Genomic DNA, 12,198 nt, shown 5'->3' on the forward strand with positions numbered 1-12,198 from the left:
GACTCAGTTTTAAGGCCAGGCCCGTGTCAAGGTAGGCCAGAAGTCAGTGTTACAGCATTCTAAAATTAAGATGTATTTCCTCAGAGACCGCCTGGTGAATAGAGGTGATTTCAAATCGTTGGTGTGCAAAAACCTCATGTTTCATCCCAAAAATCTAATTGCACCCCTGAAGTAATCCGCTAAGAACGGAGGATCACATCTGTCTTCTTATAATTTGTGTGGAAGATAGCAAAACATGCCTTCATCAGTTTTCTTTCATTTTTTTTTTCCCTGACATTTCTCCTTGTAAGTTTCCACTGCCTGGATTTTCTTGGACTCACTAAATGTCAAGTGGGTTTGAAAACACTTGTGGGGAGACTGTCAACACGGACAGGCTTGAGATTTAACATGATCTAAATAAACTGGTGCGTCTTCAGCACCTCAGAGAGACAAATAACTTGCCGCAGGATTTGACCAAAAAGAACTAAAAATACTCTCATTTTCACTCTGTGGTCTTTTCAGGGACACACAGCGATGCTGAACTGCGGCGACTGGCACCCGAAGATGAAAGAAGAGTTCATGACCTGCTCCAACGACGGGTGAGTCTTAAAGTAGCACAGCTTCCAGCCCCTGTGGCTCCGAACTGGATGAAGCAGAAAGGACACTGAACGCACGTGACATGTATGTTATAGGAGGATGATTAAACTTTGAATTTAAGACATTGTGACTTAGTTAGTGAGCTATCCATGTGAGTGAAATTTATGATAGTTTTCATAGATAATCGACCTGTTGCAGGAGGAAATTGAAATCTAAGAGAAGCACGTTGACACTTTGTACCAATAACATTGCACTGGGCTTTTTTGCACTGGTTTTCTGATTTATTGCGAGCTTGTTAAAGAGTTATTTTTTATTCCTTTATTCCCTTAAACTTCCCCATTATGCATAAAGTAATGCATGTACAACCAGCCTGGCTTTGTATGGGAGCATTGACACATGGAACATGTGTGCTGGATGTTGTCCAAATGCAACACCTTGCTTGCGTGCAATGATTTCTTTCAGACCAGTTTGCAGCAGAAGATAAGACGTCCTTCTTTCTTTATAATGTGCTGCAACTGAGAAAAAAGAAAAGCCCCGTGTTGCTGCACGGCCGACCTGTGTGCAGATGCTTCGGTGCTGCACAGTGATCAGGCAGCGGTGCAGAAATTCAAAGCGATCATCATTAAGTGAAAAACAAGTTGATGGCTTTGTGGGCCAGGCCACAGCCCACGGTTTACCGCCGCTCCTGCTCTCCCAGATGTGGAGGTTGGTTTACTGAACTCTTACTGAGGCTCTGGAAACCCTCCCCTGGCACGTTAACGCCGGCCACCTCACAGGAGCACAGGGAGCCGTTCACAGGCAGAGCAGGTCAGGACAGCAACCCCGAGTCTCAGAGAGAGGAAAGAATAAAATGGACTGCAACGAACAAACGACGAGCTACTTTTTTAATGATCCAGAAGTCCTTTAATATTCACTTCTTCAGTCACATGTCCCTTTATATTGCCTATATTGTTGAATTCATTAGATAAATTTGTTTTTTTACCCAGTAATTAATAAACACTTTGTCTATAAACGACTCAAGCTGTTGTAGAGCTATTCTAATAAGTAACATCGATGCCACATATGATTTTATAGACTCTGTGATTGCTTTTCTATATTATCACTGTTTTTTTTTTTTTTAATTTTTAGGTGAACCAAAATGTTAAAATGCAGTATAACATCACAGATGTAATGTCTTGGTTTGTACTTTATCTCAATGATATTACTTAGGATGTGTTTCTACATGAGTACAGAGTTGGACAGCCTGAAACAGAGCTGCGTTGCTGTTGTTGTGCCGTCATTAGCGGAGCCTTTAGAGTTGGAGCAGTCAACATAGAGTATTGAATTTATGTGCCATTCGTTATGGACGGCCGATCAAGGTTCTCCTCCTTTTGTCCCTGCACACATCACGTTGTGTCCATCCACTTTAGTGCCATCCTTTCAGCGAGTATAGATTGTGGAAAGAGGCCGGGGCTGTAGCCAGAGGATCTGTTGATAATGTAGCAGCGGTTGGCCCACAGTCCTAGCGGGTGTCTGCTTCTGGCTCTGTGTCCTGCAGCATTAGAACAACATCCAGGCTTTTAAAGGGCTTCAGTCTAGTTTAGAAGCTCCTTTTTGTGTTTGTTTGAATAGGTTGTTAAGCATGATCACTGGACCGCCCAGTCTGTTCATTAAGGATCCCCCCCCCAGTTGCGTGGAATCTCATTCACAGAGCTGCCTACCAGTTCCTTGAATGATTTCATTAACCCAGACTTTATTTTTTTCTTTTCCGTGGGAGGAAGTGGATGAGAGGGAAGCACTGATGAATACTTTAAATAATGCAGCAGCGGGGTGGTGGGGATGGTTCACATGAACTGAGGGCTGAATGAGGGCTGGGATGATGTGAACTTGTCAAAATTGTTGCTTTCTTATGTCATCCTGTTTTGAGAGTTTGCATTTCTAAAAGTTTCTCAACACTGTTTTTGTTTGATCCAAAGAAGCCCAAATTCCTATTTAGACTTCAGGCATTTCAACTGAATCAAACTAAGTTGGGGAGAGTGAACAACAGTTTGAAAACCACAGATTTATTCTTTTCAGAAACAGGAAGTTCGAGATTCTGAACTTGAAGCAAAGCGTGACTTTCACTTTGTGCCGCTGATGAATTTTAAGAGCTTCAAGCGTTTTCTAACGAACAACATCTTGCTGCTTAAAAATACGGTTTCTGTTCAAAGTTAACAAGCTGTGCGATATAAAATGTTTAACAAACTCCCGCATTGAGGGAACATTTGCGTTAGTTTCTTTAAGGACAACCTTGTTTCATATTTCTCATAAGAATGATAAAAATGGATGTGAGGCTCGTTTCTTTTGCGATTGAAAATTCAGGACAAACGGCGACCCTCTAATGGGACCCACATGTTGGTTGTGTGGAGTCTCGAGGCACACTTGTGCATGTGTGTACACACAAATACACACAATTTGAGGAATGTTTCCAGGAGGTTAGGATGCCAGGGATTCCCTTCCTGCTTGGCCCGCTGTCAGAGCTGCAGCTGGACGGCGATGTGTGGCTGTATGCAGAGAGAGACACCCTGAGGACAACACGGCACGTCCTCCTGCTGCCGAGGAACTAATTATTTGTCTTGGTCATGTGCTTAAACCAAACACATAATTTTCGAAGTGTCATTTTGAGGAAGTGTCTCTGGAGAGCATGCACACAAATGAAAAGCAGATTTGAGATATTCTGCACGGATAAATTGTGGAAATTTGTCTCCAGCGGGAGCACCGAGCACCTGTGCTATAAGCGTTTTCTTTTCTCGCCTTTTTGTGAGTCACAGTTTCCCTCCGTCTCAGCTTTTGTATCCTGTGCGTCTTCATTGATCATATCTACCACACAGATCGAGTAAGTAGGTCGTCAGTTTTTTCGGTACTCTCAGCCAACTCTGGATTCCGTGAGGGGAAAAGGGCATTTCTGCCAGGCTATTAAGTATGATCTGCATGACCACGTTGGGTCCGTTCACACAGTTGGATCAGGTTCATCCACAGCGCAGCAAATCTCCCAACTGTTTCCTACTTTACACTGCAAGCGTTCCATATCCTGCCCAAGAATGCACATTCCATACATTTAAGGAGCATACTTCTTCTAATTTACATTCATTGCTGAATTTCTGACTGACAGTAGTTCTTAAGTGTGTGAACTGTTGAATGCAGTTTGTGTTTGTTCTTATCAGGCCACAGCCGTACAGATGGCGGGACGCGTTATCAAGCAGTCTCCTGATTACATCTGAAGAGCTGTCATGAAGCTGAAGTCAAAATTCTTTATGGCTTTCTGTACCTGTAGTTGTGTGGTCCTCCCCCTCTGCCCTCTTAAGGATTTTTTTTTTTTTTTTTCCCAGTTTGACCTCCAAACACTGAGCCAGACTTAGAATGCTGTGAAAATTTCGTGAATCAGCCTCTCAGTGTACCCACAGTCCATCTGCGCTCCGACCACAGTGTTTCCTCTTTGGCTTCTTTGCTTCAGTGCAAGTGTGTGTGTGTGTGTGTGTTGTATGTGTGAGTACGCGCCTCCTCGCAAATCCCCTCTGTTATTTCCCCCACTTTATCTTGTTCAGCTGTGATGGGAGATGGAGCATCTTCCCCTCCTAATCCTTCCTTCTCATAACAGAGTCCCAGTTAGTCAGTCAAGCAGTCATCAAGCTTTCAGTGGAATTCCACCAATAAACGACCTTATACCGAACATTCACCTTTCTTTCCTATCTTTTTTTTTCCTTATCTCATCATCTGGGAAAGCGATCCCAGCAGCCATCACCCCCACCAGGCCCGTAACCCGGCAGACAGATAAAATCTGGAGCCTGGGTAGTTGTCACTCCTCGGCTGATGTGTGAACGACTACACTACGTCGTAAAGTGCACATGCATGACTGAGGTTGTATAGGTCTCATTTTATTACATTCACCCCTCCGTCTGTGAAGCGTTTCTACAAGAAAAAGGTCCTGCTGATTGAAGGGAAAACAGGCCTTTCAGGAAGAGGAAACAACAAAGGCGTCACACCCTCATGTTTTCACACTTTTTTTCTTTTCCATGTCGCATCTGAATATTTTTTTCTTTTGCTCTGACGTTCCAAAAACAACAACCTCCTTTGACTTTTTTTAGTTTTAAGACCAAAGGATCTTTTTTCTAAAATGATTGCTTCTTTGGAGTTTTGTGACTCTGGTGGGGGTTGTTAGGTTTTTACAATGAAACGATTTTAGAAGAAGGCAGTGCTCCCGGTCTGGGATCTAAGTTGCAAAAGTTCGCACTTGGTCTGGTGTGTTGTCATTGACAGGGTACCAAAAAATGTAAACAAAACACATGCTGAGCTGCTACTTCGAATTTATACTGCAACAACAATTCCAGAACAGTGAATGCAAGATGTGCAGGTTGGATTATGCTTGTTGAGATTCTCACCTACAGCTGACAAAATGGATAAAGTCATCGAAACAGGAGTAGGATTCCCTCCACTATTTGAATGAATTCAGATAAACAGTGGCACCAGAGTGTGTTTGCCACCATGCTTACTGACCTACTTTTCACTTTCCCTACTTGCCACAACTGGACTGTACCAACGCAGCAATGGTCCAATGCCGAAAGACTGCATTTACATGCTTAGGTGACAGATTTCAACAATACATCAAGAACACCTCTTTGCATGTATACCAAGAGAAAGACCTTAGTGTAATGAAACGGCTTCGTTTAGCTCCAACTGTATCTCCAGTAAATGTAATTGTCCCCATTGTCTTATCCTGAGGGTGTGCAGACTTTAACCAGCAGCCGTGCTTGGCTCGGCGCTGAATGACTCCAGCCCTTCTGACGGCCGTGAGCACGCTCGTGTTTTGGAAAGAGCCCTTCCGACAGATAGCACTCCGGGCTCTGCGTGCAAAACGGAAAGGTTTGTTTTTAATGGCTTGACAGACGCCTCCAGTTTTCTGTAAACAAAACAGTGACGTCTGCGTGAGGCAGCAGGTGGACCTCTTTGTCATCCAGGCAGTGTGGCTATCTCTGTTTTCTCATCCACTTTTGCACATACACACAAGTATCCGCTCATGTAAACACTTCTAGTATAATGTGAAAGGATGCAGTTAAATTTATATTTTTTTCCATTTTTAATTTTTTTTAAACATTAATAACAGGTTTGGGTGTTGTATATTCAAACACAACTATGGATCAAACAGAGTTTTTATTTGACCCTTACCAGCTCTTTACTGAAACCATATGTCTTGAGCTGGCATTTGTATCACAATGTTAGACTTATCCAAACACAGTTGAGTGTGTGTGTGTGTCTGTGACTCTGCAACCAGCCATGGAGGAATCCTCCGCCTGACTGTTATAGTGGGAGCTCTGCCTGTGTGTTTACACTCCTCCGCTGACCTCTTGACCCACAGGCCAAGATGCTCACTGAGGCGAGCCGCGGGTCACAGACACATTTGGATGTAGCCTGCCTGCCGCGAGCGTCGTGTGGGTGTGCGAGAGGCCGCCCTGTTTGTGTCTCGTAATGTCTTTCAATAAATAAAAGTGGGCGGCTGCATTTTTCCGTGACTCGCATGACTGGCGGCCGTCTGAGTTCAACTTATACTTACGTCAACAGTTTGCATCTTGTTATTCTTTCTTTGTGTCTGACGGTTTTGTTTTGTTTTGTTTTTTTTCTCCAAGTGCAGCCGTTTGGAATGTAACAGAAATAGCTCGTGGAATAAGATGTTCTAGCCGAAGATACAGATGTTTTAGTTGTTCAGGTTTCAGTTCAGATGACGTCTGAAGAAGGTGCATGCAGCAGCATCTGCTGCTCCGACGGCTTCTTGACAGTACGTCATGCAAGCAGGGTCAAAGGTGAAATGATTCACCCTCTTCTAACCTGCACAGGGACTCTGTTCTTTGTCTGACTGTAACTTTGATCAATCAATTTTTTTTTTTTTTTGCACTTTTTCCTTTCAACTCCGTAACTGATGCTCGACATGAATATACTCTTCTTTTAATTTTATGTGTCCATGCACATCTCATGTAACAGTTCTTGTCATCTTAGTGTCTTCAGTGTTTGATGAATCTGTAACGTTCAAAACGAGGGGCTCCTTGCTGCACTTTATGATATTTTTTCGAATAAAATCTTCCACATGTACAGTAAGAAAAGTTTGAATTTAAAACGTCTCCTGTGTGCTTTAGGTCGCATAATGTGTTCAGCAGATGTAGGGAGGAGAATCAGGATTTCATGGCGGCCTCAGACATACCTGTCAGGCTGATGTACTGTTCTGCTGTTTGCGAAGCTCCTCACCGTGCGCCGCAGAGCCGAATCACCCCGCGGTTCACCAGGATGACCAGGGCGCACTGTATCGCCGCGCGTGATTTATTGCGGCGGCGGGCGGCGTTAATGATTAAATATGTTTTGACAGAAAGGTGTTTTATTGCCCCTCTATGACAGCTGAGCGAGGATAAATTAAATCCTCTTGTCTGTCCGCAGCACGGTGCGCACATGGGACGTGAAGTCGGAGAAGACGCACAAGTCTGTGTTCAAGCCGCGCTCCTTCCAGGGGAAGAAGGTCGTCCCCACGTGCTGCACCTACAGCCGCGACGGGAAGCTCATCGCAGCGGGCTGCCAGGACGGCTCCATCCAGATCTGGGACAGAAATCTCAGCGTGAGTCCCTGGAACACACAAATGGCAACCCACAGCAGTGTGACTGCTCAACATTGTAAATGGAGGACGTCTGTTCTCCCCCCCCCCCCCCGGCTGAATTGCGAGTCTCTGAGGTCATCCGGTCACAGGCCGCGCAGGTCAGAGGTCAGCAGCTCGCCAACAGTGGAGGATTCAAAACGCCTTGCTTTAAAATGCACGAGTGTCATACTCACAGATGGTTTGGAAACGTTTAAAATCAGACAACTTCTTAGTGCTGTCACACTGATGAGCCGTTGATTAATATTCCCGTGTTTTTCCTCCTGTTTCCAATATTTACTCAAAGAGGGTCCGAATTGTTAGCTTGAGTTACAACGAGCAAATACATTGGAACTATTTGATTTGGTTTGTGATGTACTTACAAAAAAGGTTGTAACAGTCCCAGTGCTGACATGAATAATCTGCTTGCAGTCTCATTTTGTTGAAGTTGCTGATGAATTCGACTTAAAATAGGCAATGTTCTCTTCACGGTGTCAGCAGGAACATGTTAGAGGAACTACAAAGGACTTCAGGAGACAAACCTTTGAGCCGATTCCTTTATTTTTGACCTTTATGTTGCCCCTATTGACGGATCAGTATCGCTGTCCTGAGAGCCGGTACACCAGCACGGCTCAAAATATCTGCTTACGTAAGTGAGTTACCTGATGTGTGACGATGGAGTTGAGTCCGGTGGAAGTTGCTGGGAGGCCCAATCACAATTACCCTCTGTACATTTTCCACAATTACTTAATTTGACAAATTTTGTGATCAAAGTCGAGATTCCTTTCATTACAGTTCACATTGTTGAGGTAATAGTTGATCTTGGCTCGGAGGATGCTTTGCACCCGGTATTTTGGTTGTTTTCGCTTGAGCTATTTGACAAATCGTCGCCCTGAATACAAATGACTTCCATTCAGGGCTGGAAAATGCATCTTTCATCACATGGATCTTCTGGGTCAGCTCAGGCTTGACTGTCGACTCCTAAACTGTACTCCTCAGTGTTGCATCTGTGTCTGGGCAGCTATATGAAATCACTGGTGGTTCTTTCCTGTAGATCAGTGGCATGAGAGATTGAGCTTTTTTTTTTTTCTCAGTCCCAGACAAGATTGATCTCCAAGAACCAGCTGGAAAAAAAGAAGACGAAAAAAAAAAAAGCGAGAGAGATGTGTGCTCTGTTGAGGAGGGAGTTTAGTCTATCGACAGCGCTCATAAATTCGGTATTGTCAGCCTGTTGCACAGCATTGTGTTGGAGTACAAACAGTTCATTTGCAAACAGTTTCACAAGTTGCCTTTTCTCCAAAGTGGGAAATATTTTGTTGCCTTAAAACACTATAAACAGTTTCTAAGCTGGACATAAAATGGACAGAAAATAATATGAGGTCATTTTTCAATACATATCAGCAAACCTTTAGTCCGCTCCATCGCCCCTGGACAGTTCAACCCCCACGTGTGGACATGGTTGAATACTTCTGTTTTTGCTGGTGAGAGTAGAGATACTAACAATTAAGCTGCAGTTACTGACATGGAACAGCTTGATGGGACAGAGGGGCTTATCCAGATTACTCAAATGGGAAGTAGGCTACATGATAATTACTCCAAGACTGAACTTTGGAATCGAAGGGCACACAAACAAGATAGTTTGTAGGATTTACACCCCACATTTCTAGTGTCCTTTTGTTACTGTGTGCGTCCGTGAACTCACGCTGTATAGAGTCCCCCTCTCTTTCTCTCTCTCTTTCTGTTTCCCTCTCCGGTCAGCCATGATCCCACCTCTGGGCTGCTCATAGCAGCATGTTTGTAACGATTGGGTTAAAGCTCTCAAAATTTATTACCCCTCCTTCTCCAAGCTAAATATTTACCCTGCGTCCCATAGCAGCTTACAATAGTCATGTCTGTTTCCTGACCACTGGAGCCTGTCCTGTCTGAATGGCTCAAGAATTTAGTTGGTGCCCTCTGCCCTAATCAGCAACCTGTGCTGCTAACTCCAATTCAGCCACAAGCCTAAAAAAGGAGCTGACCTCCCCGTGCTTTTGTTGCTGCGCCCTCCCTCCCTCCCTCCCCTCAAATGAGGCATTTCTCCTCTTGTACTGCCACTATTACTCATGGCCAGAATATGCGGGCAGATCAATCACGATCAATCTTGCGCACGACCTTGATCCACAGCTCAGCCTGAAGAGAAGCTATTGAAGATGACACGTTGTGTTCTTGAACCCTGACATGAGCTGATTGATCCCGCGATGGGAGTCAAGTAGGTCTCTCTGAGCGGACGGCCGCAGAGAGTGATTGCATGTTCACTCTCCGACCAGAGGGGCTCCGCGCCAGAATTACAAGACTGCATTTAAATGGTTGCCAGGTAATGCGCGCTCTGTGATACAAGGTACATTTAGGGTGCACAGCCCTCGTTCCAAAACATTACCACAGAGATCCGAGGAATGCTATGATGTCAGTGGTGAACTCGCATGTTTCCAGGCTTCAAAGCAGAAGCCCCCAAAATAGGTGTTTTTCATAAACTACGCAGTGTGCAGTCGTGCCATTATATAACACAGAAGCCTTTTTACTCTCTGAATAAGATGGCTTTGTCACCGTAATCCATCTTTAATAAAGTTTAATACCATTTTGTCCTTTAGACAAGGTGAAGGGAGCAGATTGTTCTTTGTGTAATATAAGAAAATAGTCATGTTATGGAAATCTGACGTGAGATTATTTCATATAGATTTATATGGCATGAGTGGTGAATTTGATATAATCTGTTTTGCATATCATGGTAAATTAGTGTGATGGAGTGTTGACCTGTCCTGGGTTTACCTTGCCATCTTCCATCTTCAGCTGGGATCCACTCCAACCTGCAACCCTCAGGTAGATGTAGTGGTATAGAAAATGGACGTATGAATGGATTATTTGAGGATGGTCATTCAGCTGGTGCTGCAGAATATTTTATGAACACGCAACATCCGATGACCTTGTTGTCTGTTGTGCAAGCGATACGATTTAAAATAAAATCCAAACACTTGAGAAGATGTTAATGTTTGCGATGTACAGCACATGTTTATATTGTGCAGCTCCAGTGGTGCATAAGGAAATCTACCACAGAAGAACGAGAACATGAGGAGGCATACAAATAATCCAGCATCAGATGACCTGCCAATGCAGAAAGCATTAAAAAAAAAAAAATCTAATTAGTCCAAAATGTCTCAGTATGTCCATATGCATGCTGTTTCTGCATGTGGCAACCGGTTTGATTATTCCTGTTTTGTCCTTTAGGGTCACTGACTGACCTTTAACCAGATGTTTTCTCACAAAGGAAAACCTCGGCTTCTGCTGTTTTGCCCAGATTTCAACCTTTACGCTGGAGTTGGAAGTAATTCATGCAGAAAGCAAAAAGTTAAACTGTTTTATGTCAAAGTGCATCATGAGAAGACCGCTGCTTCAATATACTTTTAAATTATCTGGATGTTCGCTCCAGTGCGACTTCCTGACACTCACCGCCTCAGCAACACCGCTCGCTGATTTCCATGAAAGATCAGAGCAGCTGTTCAGTGCTGTGGTTTGGCCACTTGATCCTCAGACGCTAACAGAGGTCAGAGTGAGATGTTAAACTGACTGCGCAGAATGAGCATCGCGACGTCTTTCAGGTGTGCGGTCTTTGAAACTGCGGCGGACACTGAGGTGCTGAGTGTTTTTTTTTTTTTTTTTTTTGCAGTATTTCTACACCCGCACTCAGATAGCGTTATTTGAAACAGTCGAGGCTGCGGTAGATTGTTATCATAGTTTGCTGAGAATGAAACCCAACGCTGTGTTCCTTCAGCTATTTATCAAGTCCTGCTGCCGCCCCCCAATGTGTGTGGATGTTGATTATGGCTCTGTGTGCCTGCGAGAGCGTGCATGCATGCATGAAAGAATCTTGAATTTAGGTGATGAAAATATAGAAAATTAAAAACAAAAAGAAGAATGAGTTGAATTTATTTATTTTTTTTTTTTAATGGAGTGATGTATGCTGATAGAAAAATACTCGGTGAGTTACGTGATCATTCAGCCCGGGAGAAGGTCACAGCTAACAGAGGATGTCACAAGGCGTGAGAGGAGGTTCAAACACTGTTAGAGACTCTGGTTTCATGAGCCGGCTGTGTAGATTATCACAGGAAGCAAACACCACGGCATCTACCGACGCCAGCCAGCATCAGGATAGTAAACACTCAAGCTTTCACGACGACGATATATGATCTAGAAATAGAAGAAGTGGGCGTGTGTTTGCAATAAGCAGCTAGAATAATTAAACTGATGAGAAAATGTGAACTTTTGGGTTTGTTATTTCCTAACCTTGTGCATTGTATTTCTGCATGTTTGAAGGTTAATGTTTTGACAGACCCATGTAGCAGTGTTTTCTCTGTTTTTCCTCTCTTAATGTATTCCAGAGTTGGGCAGAGTTTTCTGCATTTTCTGCCGTTTTTTTTTTTTTGCCAGTGTGGCAACAACATATAATTTTTAATGATACAAAAGAACAATTCTCTTGAGCTTAAAGAAAGCAGACCCTACAGACAGTCAAAACCCGCCATGTGTTCGCAGCAGATGGTGTTAATCGTACAGAAAGATGTCAGACGAGAAGGTGAGGGTGGAAACTCTGCGAAATGATTTCACGTGTCAGACAAGGAACTCATAACTTGGATTATTAGTCGGCCCGACAAAAACAGTTGAGTGTGGCGTGAAATATGCAGGCGGGGGTCATGGGACAGACAGAAGAACGTCTGCAGCGCTCCCTGAAGTTATGCAAGGACGGATTTCATCACCTTCCTCCTGCACGACATCGATAGTGTAATAGTTACTGGTTAGGTGACACGTATTTGCACCCTGCAGCTCTCCTGAGTTTTTCACGCAGGATCAGATGGAGAATGCAATGTGCAAAGATCATTACAATGAAATGGGGAATTTTTACAACCTGTTTGTAGTTTATTTAATCCATACTGAAGACTGACAGAGGTCAGTGTGTTTTCGTGAGT

The 12,198-nt window shown here is 43.8% G+C and overlaps 1 protein-coding gene across 1 annotated transcript in view; it reads left to right on the forward strand.

The window, feature by feature from the left end:
* The window catches only part of wdr70 (WD repeat domain 70), a 37,243-nt gene that overhangs the window by 6,580 nt on the left and 18,465 nt on the right, over positions 1 to 12,198 (forward strand). Inside the window, exons 9-10 of the mRNA XM_030084509.1 lie at positions 502 to 578; positions 7,015 to 7,189. Coding sequence (XP_029940369.1) covers positions 502 to 578; positions 7,015 to 7,189 — 252 coding nt within the window. The remainder of the gene's footprint in view (positions 1 to 501; positions 579 to 7,014; positions 7,190 to 12,198) is intronic.

This window comes from Salarias fasciatus (assembly GCF_902148845.1).
Source record: "Salarias fasciatus chromosome 7 unlocalized genomic scaffold, fSalaFa1.1 super_scaffold_4, whole genome shotgun sequence".
In the NCBI taxonomy this organism is placed as follows: domain Eukaryota; kingdom Metazoa; phylum Chordata; class Actinopteri; order Blenniiformes; family Blenniidae; genus Salarias; species Salarias fasciatus.